The sequence below is a fragment of the Pelobates fuscus genome, chromosome 9 (assembly GCF_036172605.1).
Source record: "Pelobates fuscus isolate aPelFus1 chromosome 9, aPelFus1.pri, whole genome shotgun sequence".
Lineage (NCBI taxonomy): Eukaryota > Metazoa > Chordata > Amphibia > Anura > Pelobatidae > Pelobates > Pelobates fuscus.
The window spans coordinates 29,297,736-29,319,915 of NC_086325.1; the positions used below are offsets into that span (position 1 = coordinate 29,297,736).

At 44.2% G+C, this 22,180-nt stretch overlaps 1 protein-coding gene across 1 annotated transcript; it reads left to right on the plus strand.

The window, feature by feature from the left end:
* Positions 1–9,098: 9,098 nt before the first annotated feature.
* Positions 9,099–21,737, plus strand: QPCTL (glutaminyl-peptide cyclotransferase like). Its single transcript, XM_063431784.1, has 7 exons — positions 9,099–9,322; positions 11,639–11,779; positions 14,809–15,096; positions 19,644–19,799; positions 20,419–20,518; positions 20,620–20,736; positions 20,855–21,737. The coding sequence occupies exons 1-7, from the start codon at positions 9,128–9,130 to the stop codon at positions 20,998–21,000; spliced, it is 1,143 nt and encodes a 380-aa protein (XP_063287854.1). The 5' UTR covers positions 9,099–9,127; the 3' UTR covers positions 21,001–21,737.
* Positions 21,738–22,180: the final 443 nt, after the last annotated feature.

Sequence of the window (22,180 nt, forward strand, 5' to 3'; positions counted from 1 at the left end):
AAATGTGTTTAGTGGATGCAGTGTCTGTAGTGGATGTAGTGTGTGTATTAGACACAGTGTCTGTGTATAGTGAATGCAGAGTGTTTCAATTTGTGGTGGATGTAGTGTGTGTACTGTGAATACAGGATGTTTGTGTAGTGGATGCTATATGTACAGTTAATGCAGAGTGTGTGTCAGTATAGTGAATGCAGAGTTTGTGTTAGTGTGTAATGAATGCTGTGTGTGTAAATGTGTAGTGAATGCAGAGAGTGTGTTAGTGTGTAGCGGATGCAGAGGGTGTGTTAGTGTAGTGAATGCAGAGGGTGTGTTAATGTGTAGCGAATGCAGAGGGTGTGTTAATGTGTAGCGGATGCAGAGGGTGTGCAAGTGTGTAGCGGATGCAGAGGGTGTGCAAGTGTGTAGCGGATGCAGAGGGTGTGCAAGTGTGTAGCGGATGCAGAGGGTGTGCAAGTGTGTAGCGGATGCAGAGGGTGTGCAAGTGTGTAGCGGATGCAGAGGGTGTGCAAGTGTGTAGCGGATGCAGAGGGTGTGCAAGTGTGTAGCGGATGCAGAGGGTGTGCAAGTGTGTAGCGGATGCAGAGGGTGTGCAAGTGTGTAGCGGATGCAGAGGGTGTGCAAGTGTGTAGCGGATGCAGAGGGTGTGCAAGTGTGTAGCGGATGCAGAGGGTGTGCAAGTGTGTAGCGGATGCAGAGGGTGTGCAAGTGTGTAGCGGATGCAGAGGGTGTGCAAGTGTGTAGCGGATGCAGAGGGTGTGCAAGTGTGTAGCGGATGCAGAGGGTGTGCAAGTGTGTAGCGGATGCAGAGGGTGTGCAAGTGTGTAGCGGATGCAGAGGGTGTGCAAGTGTGTAGCGGATGCAGTGTGCGTATTGTATTAGTGAATGCAGTGTGCGTATTGTATTAGTGAATGCAGTGTGCGTATTGTATTAGTGAATGCAGTGTGCGTATTGTATTAGTGAATGCAGTGTGCGTATTGTATTAGTGAATGCAGTGTGCGTATTGTATTAGTGAATGCAGTGTGCGTATTGTATTAGTGAATGCAGTGTGCGTATTGTATTAGTGAATGCAGTGTGCGTGTTGTATTAGTGTATGCAGTGTGCGTGTTGTATTAGTGTATGCAGTGTGTGTGTGTTGTATTAGTGTATGCAGTGTGTGTGTGTGTGTGTTGTGTCAGTGTATGTAGTGTTTGTGGTGTCAGTGTATGTAGTGTGTGTGTGTGTGTTGTGTCAGTGTATGGTGTGTGTGTAAAATGTGCAATCTGGGGGGGAGGGGGAGGAAGGGGCATTTTCACATAACATTTTTTTTTTTTTAAATGTAAATTTAATTAAATAGTTTCTCCCCCTCCCTGCTTACCTTTGTCCAGGGAGGGGGGAGATTCCATCCCTGGTGGTCCGGTGGGGGGCCCCCCGGCTCCCAGTTACCACAGAGGGGGCCCAGGGAGCACACTGCTTCTCCTCTTCTCTCCTCCAATAACTTGCGAGACCCGCGGAGCGTTGCCATGGCAACCGGGTCTCGCGAGAGTTATTAGCAGAGAAGAGAAGAGGCTGTGTGCTGCCTGGGACCCTCTGCGGTAACAGGGAGCCGGGGGCCCGCGGCTGCACACATAGATCGCAATATTTGCTATCTATGTGTGCAGAGAGGGAAAGTGGGGCCCAGGACTGCCAGAGCAGTCTGGGTCCCCCGGGCCCGTGACAACCGTCATGGTTGTCACCCCCTAATGGCGGCCGTGTGTGTGTATATTTAAAAACAAATCTACTTGTCCAAGGGACTAATGTACTTGTCTTGACACAAAATTTCAAATTTGAATGTTTGGTAATTCTGCTTAGACCTTGTCAGAAAGTACTCCAACTCTGCTATATTCAAAACAGGCTTTTTTTTTCCATTTGGGATGTCTTGTCCTATGTTCTCCCTTTTAGTGTGTGTGTTTTTGGCTGGATATAGTGTGTGTGTGTGTGTGTGTGTGTGTTTGTGAAAGTATGGTGTGATTGGTAGACTTGCAGTAATAGAGAAACAAACAATGTGACAAGTCATGTGTAAATAATTTATTATTATTATTATTGCAATTTATATAGCGCCAACAGATTCCGTAGCGCTTTACAATATTATGAGAAGGGATTTAACTATAGATAGGACAATTACAAATAAACTTACAGGAACAATAGGTTGAAGAGGACCCTGCTCGATTGAGCTTACATTCTATAGGAGGTGGGTGTAAAACACATTATGCAATACTATACATATATATATATATATATATATTATGAAAACTAAAGTAATCTAAACATTATCCAATGATATACGAGGCAAGTAAAAGACATGTTAGACCTTACCTGAATTTCCCTAAATGGATGAAATAAAGGGGTGGGACATTGAACGAATTAAAGAAGCCAATGGGTGGGAACATTTTCGCCTCCTGTCTTTAATAAAATTTAGAATATTTGGTCACTGAAGCTAGAATAATCCCTAATTTTATGGCATATTTTCTATTTTAACGCCTGGAGAGTAAATGGGGGGGGGGGGGGAGCATGAGATGCAGGTAGGAAATAGAAGGTACAGAAAGTAGACAAATCAGCGGAAGATAAAGACCCCTGGTGACAGAGGACGCAGCCACGCAACGCCCCGCACAGAATGGGCACGAAAAGAAGCTTCAACGCCCACAAGACAAAGAAACCATCTAATCCAACGAGCAATCGTGGGACAGGACACAAGGTTATAAGGACGAATATAAGATACAGACAGAGGTCCCGATGGAGCCTGAAGAGGGGAGATAAGTATCTCTGTAAGCAACGAGCAACACAAAGAGGTAAGACTTTCCTTTGTCAAAAATAGAAGATAGGAAGTTCATAATATTCACCAAGTAGTTGAAAATTGATCAATATCCCTTTACAAACAGAAGCTAACCCAGAAAACATCATGCTGAAAGGTATGCTCTACGAGTTCTGGAGGCCCACGAATCCCAGAGGAGTCCTCAAGCAGAGTCTGAAAGTCCTGAGACATACCAGGATACCCTGGAACAGTCCAAGTCACAAGTCAAAGACTCGTAAGCATCTCTTAAATCAAAGTGGGAGAACCAATCTCCCTCACAGAGGAGGTCTCGTAGCATGTGTATGCCTTCCATTTTGAAATGATGATATAGTATGAACTGATTTACATTTCTTAAATTGATGATGGGCAAAGTTTGTTGGATTTCTTCCGGACAAGGAATATGTTGCTAAGAAACCTGGTTGTGGGAATGGAGAATGTTCAATCGCACCCTTGTCGCTGAGATTGCAGAGTTCTGAGTGTAAAATGGCTGGCTGTGTCTGATTGGGACATGCTTAGATGGTGAAAAGGAAACTCTTGTAGTGGGCTTGAGATGAAATCTATGTAAAACCTTGAAACAGTTTGAAGGATCTAGAAATCCTGAGTGAGTAGAGACCACTATGGGAAAATTGGGTTAGACGACCTGCAATAGGTATTAGAAAATAAGGTAGGTTGGATACCTGCAGCAGTGCGAACCCTGAGAAAAGCAGACCCACATCCTCTGATCGATCCTCTGTTTGTGAAGAGTTGTCTGTGATAGGGGCAGGTATAATCAGTTCCAAAGTTCAGTGGCATGAGGCCTATAGCCTGTGAAGGCAGTCCGGCCGATAGCTCAGCCTCTATGAGAGCGGATCACTCTGCGCAGGCATGTCTGAGCTTTATTAAGATAGTTGAAAACAGAAACATGTCTGCTGAGGTCTCTCATGAATTGATCACCAAACATTAGGCCATTAGCTTCTGGACAGAGTTCTTTAGAACTCCAATCTGCCAATTTTACATCAATCTTATATAAGACAGTTTTGCGTAGTTCAGTTGAAATGGCTACATTAGCATTGCCAAGTAAACATAAGGCCATCTGTGCCCATACTCGTACCAAATGTGGATCCAAGGTACTGTCTGTTAGAGCTTCATCAGCAAGAATAAAGATTTGCATAATGGGGCCAGCGATGTCAAGCAACTTGTCCTGAACTGCTTTTAGACCCTGTTCAAGGTTTTTGCGGCGGTCTTTATCAGACTTGCTTGGAAAGATGATCAGGAGAGAATCAAATTCAAGCGTGAGTGCCATCTTGTCAGGTATTGTTGGATGTGGACATTATGTTATTATCTTATTCATAATCTCCTTTTAAAGAGGCTTGCAGAGCCACATTTTGCAGAATTAGGCTATATGGTCTGATGGGACTAACTCAGCCGAGCGGGGATGTTTAATGATTCTGGGATCGACTAAGGGTTGGCTACTAGGATCTCGTAAGGTCATAGGTCTTTGAGGGATTCATTGTGTTAGAGGCTTGGGAAACCAGAGCCTGATTAACAAAAGACTCCTTGACAAAGGAGTATTCGTGTGTAGTGCATCAGTGGGGGATTCGTCATCAGAATACCCCGCGCAGTACTCATCCACGACTTGTAGGTCATAGTGGAATGTGGAACCCTCTAGGGGATCAATTATCTGTTGGCTCGAGGAGGTGTGTGATAACCCCGGATTTTTAGCCAGTGCCTTGCCTTTATCTGTTACCCTTCCAAGGACGCTTGCACGGAGCCCCTTCATGGTCATATCCATTATGCGAATCCTACGAGTCTGAGAAACTTTGCGTCATAGGTGGTTTGGGAACAAGATTGGATTGTTCGTGGAGTGCTGCTATGGCTTTGGGCATAGACTCCGCTATGGCAGAAAAGAGCCACGATTTGAGGTTAGCGGAAACCGTAAATTCTTGTTGTTCAGAAAATTGACAGTAATGAAATTATGAAAGGGTAATATAACACTGACAAAAATCATATGATATAAAACGCAGACAACAGGCTAATAAACTAATGTTTTAATTAAAATACCCATAAAAATAATTAAGAAAAAACAGATATGAAAGGGGGTCACTCTTTGTTTATAATTGGGGGTCAACCAATGTTAAAATAGGGTTACCCTTTGAAAAAAATCTTGGGACATCCAAGTAAAGCATATGGGGGTTACCCAAAGATGCAGTAGTAAATGGGGGTCACCCACTTATAAAACAAACAAACAAAAAATATATATATATAATTATTATTATTTTTTATAGATAAACAGGGGTCACCTGTTACAATAAAGGGGGTCACCCTTTAGGCAGATTAAAGTTTGGATTTATTCATATGAAGATGAAACAATAATGCCACTTTAAATAGATGAGGCCATGAACCTGGCAGGAAGAATATGAGAGAAACTATCTAGAATATATTTTAAAATATATGATTATGGAAGAGTAATACAAAGAAATATATTTCACAAGAAAAACTTACCTTGGTACTTAGAAAAGTAAACTTTGAAAACTGAGAGGGAATAGAAGTGTTTCTCTGACGAAAATAAACCGCCAAAAGAAACAAAATAGCCACCGGCACTGAACGAGGCAGCAGCCATTCGGGTCACAGGAAAAAAGGTGGGAAAACGTCCAGATGGGCTGCGCAATACTTGTGGCAGTGGGGCCCGACTAGTAGAGTGTTGGGAGGATAAGAAAAAAGCTGCAAAAAAAAAACTAAACTGAAAGGGAGGGGAATAATTAGAGCGGAGGATAACCGGATAAAATGACTTAAGAGCCAGCGGGAGTGAAAGAACAACCCTGTGGACCGACGAGGTCGGCCTTGAGGGAGGAATCTATATAATGAAGTATAAATAAAGATGTAATAGCAATAATTAAGACCAAAAAATACAATTAAAACAATGGTATGGTAAAAAAAACTGCGGTAAATATACAGCACTAAGGCCTCCTGTCTTGCGATAAAATTAAGATCCCACTGCTTTTCCCTAGCCGCTATTTCCTTGATAGTGCTGGGCATTGTCCAATCAAATGCTTCATATAAACAATTTCATACTTTAGGGCTGTATTAGTCCAAGCGCCATATTTAAGTATTTTTATGTATCCATTGGCTATTGTGAACTAAAATTCTCGTTTGGCTCAGCCAGAAATTATATTTTACTTATTTATTTATTTTTAATCAGGGAGTTACAGAGTTAAAAGGACACTTCACGGGCGAAATAAAAATAAAATATATATATATATATCAATCAATTCAATTAGTAGATATAGCCCAATGAAAGCTTGCATGTATGTTATGCATTTTTTGTTTCATTGGGGATATACCGTATCTAAAAACCCCTTACAAAACATACAGATCCCTTGTCTGCAGAATTCAGTGAAGAGACTCCTCTAGTGTTGCTTCATATGAAGTAAGGTAGTGTGGCTCAAAAACTTACTTTATTTAGAAAATGTACAAAGAAAAGATAAACACAAAGTCAAGAAACAGCACGTCAGTGTGACAGAACCTCCACCACCTGTTTCTTGACTTTACATATTTTTCATTTCTAAATAAAGTGACTTTGAAGGACCACTTCACACTAAAATTCTAAACAATTCACTATTTATTTATCAGATAAATCCATAAAGAATACATTTGTGAATGTATTCTCTGCAGGTATATCTTAAGAGCTTGTTTGCAGCCTCTGCAAGCCCTCCACGTTTTTCCTGGAAGAGACTATCAGAGAAGCTTCTAAAGCTATGTCGCATGCGTCTGCTCGTTCGCATTCGCGCACACAGCACGTTCAGAAACAACCCTGCTCTGATCTGAAGTCTGGGAATAGGTAGGTGGAGACATTTGGGCATAAATGGAAGCTATGGCGTTCTGCAAACCCTCTGCACCACACTCCCTGTGGCACATAAAGGGCTAAAAACACTTTACTTGCCTGATTTCAACACTGATGTCCCTCTGCACGCTGCCTCATCCGAGATTATCCGGGGGACCAGGTAAGCGCATTAGGCCCTCCCCACAGGAACCCATTGCCTCTATGTTTTCCAATGGGGATTTCACTGACGGTGGATGTCCTTATTAGCGTGAGGACGTCCAGCATTGTTTAAGGGAGCGAGAGTGCGGTCAACTCATGGAAGTGCATCTAGAGGCTGTCTGATAGACCACCACCCCTAGCGGCAGTCTTAACTGCATTGTTTTACATTGCAGGACTAAAGGGGACAGGGACACTGCACCCAGACCCCTTCAATGAGCTGAAGTTGTCTGGGTCCCTATAGTGTCCTTTTTAATATAGATTTGGATCATGCTACTTTTACTTCATGTGCTGCAACAGTAGAGGAGACTCATAATGGAATTTTGTACTAATACTGTGGACTGCAGTTAGGCTCCTGAACAGCATGTTTCAAGCCCAGTGCGGTGTACTAAGCGGTGGCATGCATTTCTCAAATATCCACTGCAAGTGTGAGTGCTTCTTAATAGATCACAGAATTCCCAATGTACCTCAATGAGAAGTCGTTGCAAGGTGCTCTGGGCCATTGTTGCCTCTTGAGTTTAGCTCCACTGAGCTAAACATACCAGGAAGTAACAGGACCTTGTGACGGAGCTCTTGTACTCACACAGAATGCCTCTGCCAGGTCAGTTTCCACGCTACTACCAAGGAATGCTGGAGCACTTCAGATCCAGCCGCCAAAGTGGACTTCTTCCACTGGACCAGGCTGCATTGACTATAGTTCTGGAGACCTTCTCTCCTGTAAACACAGAAACTATATAGCATTACAATAGCTTTAGACAAGTCTTAATGCAGGGGGTAGAAAAACCTCTTTATTGCACAGCACACAGCTATTAATACACAGTAATGTTGATTCTCCCTGATCTTCCATATAAAGCAATGTACAGTACACGGGTCACTTTATCTGGGGCCTTAATTACATTATCCCCACCTAACACCATTGACTTCCTGCTGTGCCCTCATTGACCTAGAGGCACAGCAGACGAAATTTCCAACAGAACCTCCTTTTCGTGGACTGTACACCCACACACTATATATCCCCGGAAAGGTTGTCACCGAGCGCTCTCGCTGCCCAAATAGCTCTCTGATTGAAAAACTCGTACCTGAGTTACATTGTTAACGTTTTACCAGTGACAGAACAAAAAGGCACACTTATGTTTGTGTGATATATATATAATACTGGAGGTGACAAAATTCTGAACAAAAAATATACAGTGTTAATTACTAAAGTGAGATTTCAAAGTAAATTTCAAATTTAAGGTCACAGTAGCCGAACTTGAAAAAATTCTCCAATTCAACTATACTTCCAGTTCAGTTACTTTGGCCTTAAATTTAAAATTATTTTTGAATTCTCACTATAGCAGATAACCCTGATAGAACTGAAATAAAACCGAAAAATAAAATTATGGAACAGGTGCAGTAAGAAATATTTTGCGGCAAATATGCAATTAAAAAAAATATATATATATATATTACTGTTTGGCTTGTCATAGCCGTTGTGGCTTTACAAGCGTATTGTTATACCTTGCACAAAAAATAAAGAATAAAATATATATATATATATATATATATATATATATATATATATATATATATATATTATATATATATTTTTTTTTTAAAGTGCATGAAAACAACCTGACAAGTGAACACAGCATCTAATATTCATGCCCACTATTAATTAGTCCCTGGGACTGAGAGACTGAAAATATTGTGAATTTAGGTCCAAAATAAACACCCAGCAAGGTGTGAAAAGAGTTTACAGTCACCCAGCAGCCATAATTAGAACTAAGTAGGACAAGGCCTTGTGAAACTCCTGTTTGGGGTTGTTGATGTTTTTTTATGGTGGCACAGTATGTGTGTAATTATTATTATTATTGACTTTACTAAGTTTTTAAATGGCGTTCCCTTTAAAATATAATGACAGGGTGTGGGCATCTCAAGGTAAGGGTGCCAGTTTTAAAGATGGCGGATTCGGCTGTATGGACTTCCTGTTAGGCACTTGTTACCGAGAGTCTGTTTTACGATGAGTTGTCCAACAGTTACCCCGCCCATTAGTTCTGGGCTGGATACTAATTGGTTGACTACTTTAGTCTGTGCAACGTTATTTGAGGGAAGAACGCTCTGCCACGCCCTTCTTTTACTGTTGTGCCCCGCCCACATGCTGTTGATTGGCTGCAAGTCGTCAATTGTATGATCATTTTTCAGACAGGGTTTCGAACAGCGCGTTTTGATTGGTGGTTGATCGAGTTCGTGTCTGCCCCTGCTTCCTGATTGGTGGAGCGCTCGCTGTGCCCTCATGTTCCTCTTTGCTGATTGGTCGGTTTGGTCCGATGTCGCCCCGAAAGGGTAACCGAGGCTCCCGTCCTCCTGGGGGGCCTCCGGTTCCCACCTGCCGGGGCCTCAGACTCCGCTCCGTTTTGGTGCTGGGGGTCGGGGCCCTGATCGGGGCTGTGATCCTGCTGTGGGAGAATGCGGCAGAGAGTCACAGTGTGCCGGACAATGGCAGCAGCGGAGATCGTACTGAGGTAGGGATAGATCTACACTGACTGACAGAGACACAGAGAGAGACTGACAGAGAGAGAGAGAGACTGAGAGCGACAGAGAGAGAGAGAGACTGACTGACAGAGAGAGAGACTGACTGAGATCTACACTGACTGACTGACAGACAGAGACTGACTGACTGACTGACAGAGACTGACTGACTGACAGAGACTGACTGAGAGAGACAGAGAGAAAGAGAGGCTGACTGACACAGAGACTGAGAGCGAGAGAGACTGAGATCTACACTGACTGACTGACAGACTGACTGAGAGAGACTGACTGAGACTGAGAGAGAGAGAGAGAGAGAGACTGAGATCTACACTGACTGACAGAGACTGACTGACTGAGACTGAGAGAGACTGAGATCTACACTGACTGACTGACAGAGACTGACTGACTGAGACTGAGAGAGACTGAGATCTACACTGACTGACTGACAGAGACTGACTGACAGAGACTGACTGAGACTGAGAGAGAGACTGACTGAGACTGAGAGAGAGACTGACTGACAGACAGAGAGAGAGAGAGAGACAGAGAGAAAGAGAGACTGACTGACAGAGAGAGAGAGAAAGAGACAGAGAGACTGACTGACAGAGAGAGAGAGAGAGAGACAGAGAGAAAGAGAGGCTGAGATCTACACTGACTGAGACTGAGAGAGACTGACTGACAGAGACTGACTGACAGAGAGTGAGAGATACAGAGACTGAGATCTGCACTGACAGAGAGAGACTGACTGACTGACTGAGAGTCAGAGAGAGACTGACTGACTGAGAGAGAGAGATACAGAAAGAGACTGAGAGACTGACTGACTGAGAGACTGACTGACTGAGAGACTGACTGACTGAGAGACTGACTGACTGAGAGACTGACTGACTGAGAGACTGACTGACTGAGAGACTGACTGACTGAGAGACTGACTGAGTGAGACTGAGACTGACTGAGTGAGACTGAGACTGACTGAGTGAGACTGAGACTGACTGAGTGAGACTGACTGAGTGAGACTGAGACTGACTGAGTGAGACTGAGACTGACTGAGTGAGACTGAGACTGACTGAGTGAGACTGAGACTGACTGAGAGAGACTGACTGACTGAGAGAGAGACTGACTGACTGAGAGAGAGACTGACTGAGAGAGACAGACTGACTGACTAACAGAGAGACGGAGAGAGAGAGACTGACAGAGATAGTCTGACTGCCCCTTACAATGCCCATCCTGTATGCTCCTTCTCACAAACACCAACAGCCACGCTGTCTCTTGCCGTAGTCGTGTTGACCCTGACGGCGACCAGAATTAATGGTCCACTTCGACTCAGCCAAATGAGGAACCATAATCCTATTATTACACTAATCCCTGATAGTAGGGTTGGATTTCTACTCATATACTCCCTGGTTATTACTCCCCTGTTCCAACCCTCAATCACTGACCTGTCTTATTATAACAATACCATATCAGTGATCCAACACACGTTGCCAATAGTGGACTAAGACCACCAGTTGAACCCAACTCTACACAATATCCCCACCACACACCCAAGGGTGGATGGTCCCCGGCTCACCCGGGCGCCACATATGACATGGAACACATCTAAAACTAGTTCCAAATAGCGAATGGAAGTTACCTTACTGCTTACCAGATGTACTATCCTCTCTGTGAAGTACTAGTCTACTCTTCATCTAATGTTAAACTGTATCACAATTGAGCCTGTATGAATTGAAATCTTGTTCTGGTATTATGACTTTTACTTACAATAAAATCTTTTAAATCTCAAAAAAAGAAAAGAAAAAGTCTGACTGATATAATTGACTGACATACGGACTGAGACAGACTAACAGCACTGACTGACTGCATTGGGAGAGACACTGACTGAGAGACACTATTATACTATTATAGAGACTGCACATAGGCTGACTGAGAGACTATTACACTACTTTGACTGGCTGTGTAGATTGACATTAAGAGAGATAGCCATACTAGGACTGACTGAAAGAGATTTACTGGCTGATTCTACATTGACTGAAACTGACTTATACAGGAGAACTCACATACTGAGTGATTAACACCTGGATGATGATTTGTTCTGAGTTCCTGCTTTCTGTTGGCTTGTCTGCTTGCCTAGCTATCATACTGTCTGTCACCCATTCTGTTGGTGTGTCTGCTTGCCTAGCTATCATACTATCTGCCCGTTTGTCACTCTTTCCATCTACATGTCTTCTTGGTTGCCCTGTAGCCTAGGCTGCAGGTCTGTGTGCTTGGGTAGATTGCTTGAGACCTCTCTAAGTGACTTTTTTTCCTTATGACAGATTGTCACCAAGAAACTCTCCACCACATACATTAGACAACTAGTTTCTGAGGTAAATGTAGACCGCCTGTGGACAACCTTCTTGAAGCCAATGCTGATTGAGAGACAGCCAGGAAGTGCAGGAAACAAGCAGGTCAGAGAGGTAAGTACCTTGGCTCATGCCTATTGCAAGAATATACTGCAACAGAGAGCCAGAGAAAGATATAAACACCCTCCAGCACTCCAGTTAGTCTGGCCATACAAATATATGATGGGTGTTGTAGGTCACAGTTGCTGGAGTGCCACATGTTTTTCTGTCTGTCATGTACTTGCCTTCCCTGGCAGAGCATGCTGTCTCTTACCATACCTTTCAAGTGTCCCAATTTCAGGAAGGACAGTCCCAATTTATTTGGCCCAAATCGCTCTGTTTCTCTTTTCTATCCTTATGTCTCTTTTTATTTAACAGAGTTCCACAGCAATGAAGATCACTGAGGTGCCTTTAAACTATAGTAATTATGTTTAGAAATTAGTCTGTGCAAATAAGATACATTGTTCTTCATTCCATTTTAATTGAATAAATTGGTTTTAGGAAACCCCCTAAAATTTCTCAGAACTGCCGTGCCCCTGGCCACACCCCAACTCAGACCACAAGAATTAAAGGGACTCTATAGTCAACATATAAAAGCAAGAAAGACAGGTCCCCCAGCCTTCCTTCTTGCTTTTATATGTACTTTCTGCAAAAAAAAATAATTTTCGAGGTTTTTTTATATTAAAAACTTACCTCCGTTCCAGCGCCGAGCTCCCAGCCATGCCGCGCCCCCTTTTTCGTCAAAATGACGAAATCGCGGGGCCCAATAGGACGCTTCTCATAGAGAAGCGTCATCGCGATGTGGTGCGCATGCGCGGCTTCGCGCTGCACCAATCGCGTTCTTCATAGAGCGGCATTGACAGCCGCCCTATGAAGAAACTCAGCGCTTTACCGCGCATGTGCGCGTTCGCGAGCTGAGCTGTCTGACTGACAGCTCAGCTCGCTTTCTATACCCGCCCCCCTCCTACTCCAAACTTTGCATGCAAACACTATATATAGAGATTTCTCTATATATAGTGTTTGCATACAAACACACATATTGTTAAACATAAGGGGGGGACCTACTGTCCCCCCCCCCCCTGGCCCCCACCCCTGAGCCGGTGGATGGGGGCCCTAAAATTAACAATAAGGGGGGGGAACCTACTGTCGCCCCCACCCCTGAGCCGGTGGGTGGGGGCCCTAAAACTAACAATAAGGGGGGGGGACCTACTGTCCCCCCCCCGGCATCCCTGAGCGGTGGGTGGGGGCCTAAAACAAAAAATAAGGGGGGGGGACCTACTGTCCCCCCCCCGGCCCCCACCCCTGAGCCGGTGGGTGGGGGCCCTAAAACTAACAATAAGGGGGGGACCTATTGTCCCCCCCCGGCCCCCACCCCTGAGCGGTGGGTGGGGGCCCTAAATACAAAGGGGGGGGACCCTAGTTAACCCTTCCTCCCCCCCCCAAAAAAAAAAAATTGTCTCGCTACCTACCCCCCTCACCCCAAAAATAATGAGGGGGGGACCTTTAACTAAAAACCTGTAAACAAAAAAAATGAGATAAAAACAACTTACCATTCGATGTTTTCTTTCTTCTAAAATCTTCTTTCTTCAGCCCCAAAAAAGGCCAAATAAAAAGCCATAATAACCGACGCAATTATAAAAAAATAAAATTAAAAAAAAACCGAGCGCAAAAAAAAATCCATGTTCACCCATGGAGGGCTCCGCGCGGGGAAGGCTTATAGCGCGGGGAAGCCTTGTCACGCCCTGCAATTAGGTTAAGAACACTCTGATTGGCTGGTTTAAGCCAATCAGAGTGCTCTTTGTCATTTTACACTGCGTGGGAAAATTCCAAAGAATTTTCCCACGCTGTGTAAAATGACACAGAGCACTGTGATTGGATGGATTTCAAGCCATCCAATCACAGTGCTCTGTGTCATTTTACACAGCGTGGGGTTAACTAGGGTCCCCCCCTTTGTATTTAGGGCCCCCACCCACTGCTCAGGGGTGGGGGCCGGGGGGACAGTAGGTCCCCCCCCTTATTGTTAATTTTAGGGCCCCCACCCACCGTTCAGGGGTGGGACAGTAGGTCCCCCCCCCCTTATTGTTAATTTTAGGGCTCCCACCCGCCGCTCAGGGGTGGGGGCCGGGGGGGACAGTAGTTTCCCCCCCTTATTGTTATTTTTCAGGCCCCCACCCGCCGCACAGGGGTGGGGGCTGGGGGGGACAGTAGGTCCCCCCCCTTATTTTTAATTTTAGGGCCCCCACCCGCCGCACAGGGGTGAGGGCCGGGGGGGGGGGAAGGAGAGTAGGTCTCCCACCCCCCCCCCTTCAACCACTATTGTGGCCAGAAAGAGTCCCTGTGGGTTTGGTCTGTCAGCTGAAGCCACTCCCACAGCAGTGCTGACAGCCTCAGCACACAAAGCGCGTTCACAGTGCTTTGTGTGCTGATAGCCCGTCTGAAGTATTCACCCATGCGTGAATGAGGCTTTTTTAGGGCCTCTGAACTCGGAAGTCCCTCTGATGGCCGTCTGATTGACTGCAACAAAAGGTGTTCCAAGCTTCCAATGTAAACACTGCATTTTCTCAGAAAATACAGTGCTTACAAGAAAAAGGCTGCAGGGAGCTGTAGCACTCACCTGAACAACCTCATTAAGCTGAAGTTGTTCAGGTGACTATAGTGTCCCTTTAAAGTGTCCTTCTTTGTACATTTCAAATATTGGGAGGTACATCTTGGAAATAAGCTGCAGTCCTATAATTGTCTTTCAATCGCCCAGACTGGCAATGTGACCTAAAGATAGGCGTGTCAGGCAGCCCCCTTCATTCACATGGGTTTGTACAATATACAGTACTGAATAATGAATCCCCCTTTGTAGGACAATATGAAGGACCAGATCCTTGATAAGCTGACCCTAGTTTGTTTATAAAAGATACATTTAATTTATTTAGTCATTATGTCCTGTGCAGCGCGAACATTGTACAAATGAAAACCCATATCCTTCATAAACTGCTGATGACTTATTGTGCTTTGTAGTTTGGATTCTGGTCTGTTAATGGTAGTGTAAATGGGTGATATCCTTAGAAGGAGATTTGGCCATTCTAATTTTATTTTACTCTCTCTTTCCTCAGTTCATTGTTAGTCACTTGCAATCTTTATCTTCGGGGTGGACTGTTGATGTAGATCAGTTTGAAGCACTCACCCCACGTGGATCCATGTCATTTGGGAGTGTGATGGCAACACTCGATCCCTCTGCACGTCGACGGATAGTGCTAGCATGTCACTTGGATTCAAAAGTGTTTCCTCATGATAGAAGAGGGCGTCCATTTGTTGGGGCCACAGACTCCGCTGTTCCATGTTCTTTGATTCTGGAAGCAGTGACTCTACTGGATACTCGACTTACGCAACTCAAAAATAAGGTCCTCATGTCCTCTAACTTTCTCTTATTTTTTTTTTTTTTTTTTTATTCTTTATTTTAAAGGTGCTTGTCAACAATTCAAAAGCAGTGACAGAGGTTAAGCATGGTACATGATATAAGACAGATTATTTAGCTCGTCACATTGGTTAGCACACATTTTGTAATTTTTTAACAAGTTGCGGTACACTATTGGTACGGGTTTTAGCGCGCGCTACCCTTTTGTTAGCTCTAGGTGTTGCTCGCATTGGTTTGTTGCCTCATGGCGGTTTCGTGCCTCCCGGGGTCTTGCATGGTTGCGTATAACTTTTGGTGTGTGTTGTGGGGAAGGCAGCTTTCGTCTGTGTGCTCTTGTGGAGGTTAAGGGTCGCCGCGCTGTGTAAAATTTTGCGTTAGCTAGGTGTTCTGTTGCGTGGTAGTGGGTGCCCCTAACCCAAGGGGGCTTGTGGGGGGGGGGATTAACGTGGAGAGTGTTACGTGTTGGCTGGTGAACCCTACCATGTTTTCTACGGCATGAAAACGTGTATCAACATGGGCAGTAAAGAAAAATCCCAACAAAAACAAACAACATCTCGAGGATATAGGTGGCATCTAACATGGATAACGTCAGCGCCCTCCGTATATCTCTGAGTCCCAAGGTGCTGTGCCAGCTGTGCCCAGCTGCGTTGTGCAGTCCCTGTCAGGGCGCTGTGGTTGTGCCTCCATGGGTTCGGGGCGTGAACGAGCTCGTCGTGGCAGGGTCTCCCATCTGAGACGGGTTGTTCGTGGCTCCAGTCTTGGGTAAGTCTGTGAGTCCCAGTGCAGTTAAAATTGCAGGGATTTCAGTCTCCGATGTGACTCTGTATGTGTTGCCATTGTGGGTGAGCGTTATAACTCTGGGTGCCCCCCAGCGGTATTGTATTCCTGCCGTTCTCAGGCGGCTGGTTAGGTCATACATTGTTTTCCGCCACTGCAGCGTTGCTCTCGTCAGGTCTTGAAAGAAAAGTAGATGTGCGTTCTCGAACGCCAGGGGCGTCTTGCCTTTCACCGCCGTCATTATGGCACTTCTGTCCTGTGTCGTGGTGCAGCATATGATGATGTCTCGTGCTTCTGTAGGCGGTGAGTTGGGTCCAGCTGGTAGTCGGTATGAGCTTTCTAGCGTGATTTTCCGGGCTGCTGTTGGCGTTAAGATTGTGGACAGGAGCCTCCTGAGGAAGTGAGGGAGTTCGGCCTGCGTGATTGTCGCGGGCACTCCGCGGAGCTTTATGTGGTTGCGGCGCAGGCGATCACCTTGGTTGGCGACCTGCAGCGCTAGTGCTTGGTGGGCTGCTTGCAATGTGGACACTGCTTCTTTAAGCTGGGTCACCTCACTCCTAGTCGTTGCTACTGTCTCCTCCACTGCGCTTATTTTGTCAGTGTTTTGGCGCACCTCTGTTTTTATGTTGCCTATGTCTTTGGCTATCAATTCTTGGATCTCATGCTTCCAGAGTTGGAGGTCTTGTTTGGTGGCCAGGTTATGTTCCCCTACAGCTTTGAGGGCTGGAAGCTCAGTGCTGTGCGTTGCTGAGGCTTGGGCTGGCTGTATAGGCCGCATTAGTGCGGAGGAGGCTTCCTCCGCGGCCATCTTGGGTTGTGTCTGGCGTTGCAGCATTTCCCCAATATCGGGTTGTTCTGCTGGTGGGTGTTGCTGGCCCTTCTGTGTGCGGCGCTTCATCGTCACGGGCGTGTGTGCGGGTACCGCAGCACTCACCTCCTCGTCTCCCGGTTCGTTGTATCCCCGGTAGCCTTCAAGGTACGTCTCCAGGGAGCGGAGGGTCGGCTGGAGGTAGGCCTTGGTTTGGCGCTTGACCTTCCCGGTCTTTGGGGGCTGAAAGAAGGGCATCCGCCTGTTCCTCTCTGCACCCCGGGTCGGTTAGCGGTCGTGGCGTAAACGTGGAGCGGATTGGTGAGAAGTTTTATGCCGTTTTTCCTTGTTATAGGCGAGAGCCGACGGAGATGGCGTCTGGTCGGGTTCAGTCCCAGGCTCCGCCCCCTAACTTTCTCTTATATACAATTTTTGTTGTTTTGTTTTCATAACATTTAAAAGTAAACCAATTTAAGGAACACCAAAAGGAAAGGGGGTGGAGGGGATCCAGTGTAAACACATTACCTGTATACGACTTGACTTGTTCTCTTACATCCCATATGTTCTTATACATTCCCACTGTGTGATTTATTTATGGCTATAATTTACTTTTATAATCTAGTATTAAATAACCGATCTAGTAGTTGAGTTACGTATGAAATATTAATGTAGGCGCGTTATTTGGATATGCTAAAAGGTATGATAGGATATGGTATATTTTTATGAGCTAGTGGCCAATTAGGTAGCATTTGTAAGAGTGTAATTAAAGGGTCTGTAGGAACCCTTGTGTGTAGGACCTTAGCCCAGAATTTCTGTATGGTGATATAGCACCACCATATAAAGGAAATAGTCCAATTGTTACCTCTGCATCTTCCACACAGATTGGTGTATGAATCAAACATTTTGACCAGTCTGGTTTTACTCTCTCTTTAAAAGGACTTATAAACCTCCTCTGTAATACCTACCTAAGTAACTTGTAAAGACTCTCCCATAGAGTTCTATGAGAGAGCCTGAATTGCAGGCCCGAGTAGCTCCATTCATAAAATCAGAAACTGCACAGAGGTTTTAACTACATGTCATTTTAAAGCATGCATCACTAATTTTATTTAGTTTTTTTTTTCTCTACTCCTATCTTCATTATGAATTACACATAAGAAAGGGTCTCTTTAAAGGGACAGTTAGGCACCCTGTCCCTATAACCTTGAAATGTACAACAATGCAGTTTCAGAGTGTCACGGTAATATACCCCAACACGCAAGAATAGTCCAGATAGTCTAGAGGCAAGAAACAAGATACGTCTTACCGGACCTTAGAGTGGCCGGACTTAGACGAGTTCAAGAAAAGACAGAGTCCAGAACAAACTGAGGTCAAGGGGCCAGAGAGACAGCGTAAACTAGAACAAGCCAAGGACTGGTACACAGGAGAGCAAACCGGCGGACTAGACAAGCAAGGATAAAGAGAAAGTGAAGTCAGGAACAAAGCCGAGATCCAGCACCAAAAAAACAACTTAACGATACAAGCACTAAAGGGAACTGAACAGAAACCACGATAGGGCAAGGTACTAAGGAACAGGTGAGTATAAATACCCTAGATTTCACTTTGATTGGCCCCTGTCATATCCACGCCCCCAAAACGTGAGTGTATGGGGAATGTGGCATGACAGGGGCCAATGGGAGACCGTTTCAAATTTCGGCTCCCACTGTCCCTTTAAGAGCGCGCCAGAGACACGCGGCGCACTCTTAGAGTCAGACGGGTCACGTGACCGCTTCTCGCGGTCACTGCCCGCCTTCCTGATTTTGCCGTCGGATGAGCCGCGCACGGCTCGTGCAGAAGCAGGACCGCGCGCAGCGAGAACAGAGGACCCCGGCCGACCCCTGGAGAGGGTAAGTACCGCTACACAGAGAAACTTCGATATTTACATTGACGGGTTAAGGCAATCTCTAGCAGCTGTCTTCCTGACAGCCACTAGAGGCGATTCTGCCTTGAGAACCGAGTCAAACTCTGTTTACAATGAAATGCTGCTCTATGGGAGCAGCGTGGCGTTCTTGCCGATCATGACGATCACTAGCCTCCCAAGGGGGAACTATTTGAATTTGCTGAGATTAGTTAGTCAGTCCTGGAGTATCCCTTTAATTATACCTTTAAATGCTTAAAGGGACATTCTGGATCCTTAAAGCACTTTAGCTTGTTAAAATGCTTTATGAGTGAACAGTGTGCCCTCTAGTTTTCATTTTCAAAAAGTTCAGATTTCAATAGAAATTGGTACTTTTCGAAAATAACCTTGTTAACCCCCGCTAACTTTCAAGCAGACAACAGGTTTACTTCCTGGTTTGTTTAGCTCAGTGGAGCTAAACTCAAGAGGCGCAGGCCTTTACCTTGCAAACGCATTTCATTGAGCTGCAATTGGAAAGTCTTTGATTGGGCAGCCACAGAAAGTTTGGGCTAAGGGAGAAGGGTAGGGCTTGCAGAGGCAGACAAGTGAACTGCTGCTGTTTTTAGCTATACCCACAATGAAAAAAGTATAATTAGATACAGGTATGCTTTTAGTGGAGGTATATCTACTAAAAAGTGATAGATATTTATTTATTTTGGGCTTGGGAAATGGAATGCCTTTTTAATTGCTCTTGACTGTACGAGCAGTGCTTTTTTGATGGGGTGTTTTTTTTTTTTTTGTTTTTTTTTTTTAACCATACATTTGACAAAATATTGTATTTTGCTTTTTGTCTGGTGCATACATTTCATGCCAGATTATTATTTTAGGATTGGTTGTCTTCAAACTCCTGATGAATATTTTTTCAGTTTACCTTACCCATGGGTCCATTTAGAATATACCTATATAATATTTGTACTACTAAATTAAGCTTTTTAAATCTGTTTTAGATCCACTCCTAATCCTTTAGGTAATTCCTTAACATGTTTAGATCCCCTAATATATATTCTTCAATTAGGGTTCATCACTTACACTGCAGCTCTTCTTTCTGGATGGCGAAGAGGCTATTGTTGATTGGACAGCGAGAGACTCGTTGTATGGGGCACGGCATTTGGCCCAGCACTTGAAAAAGGCTGAGATACCAGGAGGAGGCGGCTCCCAGCTCAGTGCCATTGTAAGAAGATTATTCATTGTCATATTTTTATTTGAGTCAGTTTGGGTTCTAAAAATGAGATATAGGCTGTTTATCATTTTCTTTTCTGAATAAAATAACAAAAACTGCTATAACTGAAATCTAATATAGAAAGTTGTGTTTTTACAAACTTCGTTTCATTTAGAGACTTTTAAACTTTTCTTGTGACTGTACCAGAAGGTAAATTAAATGTTTATGAAAAAGGTGCTGAACATTCCATGCTACGTCTGTCAAACTGACCTTCGTTTGTGCCACATTGAACAACAATGCATTTTCCCTGTGGGTAAAATGTATAAAGAATTCAGCTTTTTTGACTTGGCAAACAGAGGAGCATAAGTATCTGTATTTATAGGAGAGAAAAAATAGATGGTGCACAGTATTAATATATACATATAGGCACTAACTCAGTTTTTATTTTACAGTATACATCATAGCTATTTATTCTTGCATGTCTTCCTTTGTGTTCTTATAGGAGAAAACGAGGAGACAGTATTGGAATTCTCTCTAATTCCTGATTTTAGTCATAAGAAAACTGTGAGCATAATTGCTTTCTTCTCTTATATGCCAATTACTTCATCTTCTCTCTTCTCCTTCGCACCAGAATCTGTTCATTCTTCTGGATCTGCTTGGAGCTCCAGACCCTGTGTTTACAAGCCACTACTCTGAAACAAATGGACACTTTCTGAGGTTGCGTGCTCTTGGTGAGTGCTTTGCTCTGTGTGAAAATATAAATACTTATTGTCTTCCCTTCTTTGCCACAACACACACTATTTTTTTTTCTCTCACGTTTCTCCATTTTTAGAGAAGCGGCTACATGGCCTTGGTTTATTGAAGTCCCACCCATTTGAAAACGCCTACTTCAGGAATGACATATATTATGGTCCTGTAGAGGATGATCACATTCCATTTGTGAAGCAAGGTCTGAACACCCACTGTCTATCTCTCCTCATAACGCTAAGTTAAACTGTGTAGTACATACTGTTGTAAACCTATGGTGTCTCACCTAATGCTCGTATATTCTTGTCTGCTCTTCTCAGGTGTCCCTGTACTTCATGTGATCTCCACTCCATTCCCAGCCGTTTGGCACACTCATGACGACACAGAAGAAAATCTTCACCGCCCGACTGTCATCAACTTGTGTCGAATATTTGTTGCCTTTCTCAGTGAAACACTCTCACTATGACCTTGACGGCCCACAAAACTGTCCTGGAAACGAACTGCTGGGGTATTCAAAGTATTCTTCAGCAAATTAAACAGGATGTGTTTACAGACTACTTGACGTTGACTGTCCATGTCTTATAGACACCGGTCTCCCATAGAGCTATACAAATTTATATTCTGAAATCATGGAAACCCCTAACAACTGTTCTTAAATGGAGCAGAAGAACACTGTGAATAAAATAATACATGAAATTAAAAACATGGTACACATCATGTATAAAACCAAACCAAAACGTCTGATGGGATTCCATTGTAGATAATGCTGCCTTAATGTTTTATTTAATCACCTGAAAATACCCACAGAGCACAGGGTAATAAATAAAAAGTATATACAAATCCTTTGAAGAGTACAGAGACACCCCAATTGAACATCCTGATATCTCCAGCTGAGGGGGGTGACCGTTAGTGTGATGCAGATGTTTATGCATTGCTAGCAGCCAGAAACCCAGGCATATACAGGTGGCGGTCTAGTGTTCTAACCAGAACCGCAGGAAACAGCGCGCGCACACACAAAATACATACAGTTTTACATTTTACAAGGGCTACTTGAAGGGACACTATAGGCACTTAGACCACTTCAGTTTATTTAAGTGGTCTGGGTGCAGTGTCCCAGTCACACTTAGGCCTGCAACGGAAATGAGTGCTGTTTTAGAGAAACTGCAATGATTACCGTGCAGAACTTACTGCCTTTACCTCTAGTGGCACTTCTTGCTTGTTAGGCGACTTTCGTTTGCCTAACTGACACACGAGACGTCCTCACACACTACATGAGGACATCCAGGGTCAGCTAAATCCCAACCGGAAAGCATTGCAGCAGTGCTTTCCTATGGCGATGGGCCTAATGTGTTTGCAGCGTTTGTCGCTCATTAGTAGTACTCTAATAGAACATAATTGTAATAGCACCCGTGTTTTTTTTTTGTTTTTTTTTTATTGAACAAAACTTATTAAAAAAAAAAATATGTACAGTATCCATACAAAGTATAGGCAGTGAGATTGACTAAACGTTTGTCACTTTTCCTGAAATGTTTTTGTTTTCTAATAGCAGAAGGATCATTTAAATGATACCTACTGTGCACTCTACATATTTGAGACAGTGTACAAGAATTACTGCAAAACTAAACTCCCGGCTTTGACTACTGTGT

What these genes read in the sequence shown, in the direction of transcription:
- QPCTL (XM_063431784.1), top strand. Translation starts at nt 9,128, where the DNA reads ATGTCGCCCCGAAAGGGTAACCGAGGCTCCCGTCCTCCTGGGGGGCCT. An exon ending in GCTCCCAGCTCAGTGCCATT is followed by an intron (nt 19,800 to 20,418) that starts GTAAGAAGATTA and finishes CCTTCGCACCAG; the next exon opens with AATCTGTTCATTCTTCTGGA. An exon ending in CATTCCATTTGTGAAGCAAG is followed by an intron (nt 20,737 to 20,854) that starts GTCTGAACACCC and finishes TGCTCTTCTCAG; the next exon opens with GTGTCCCTGTACTTCATGTG.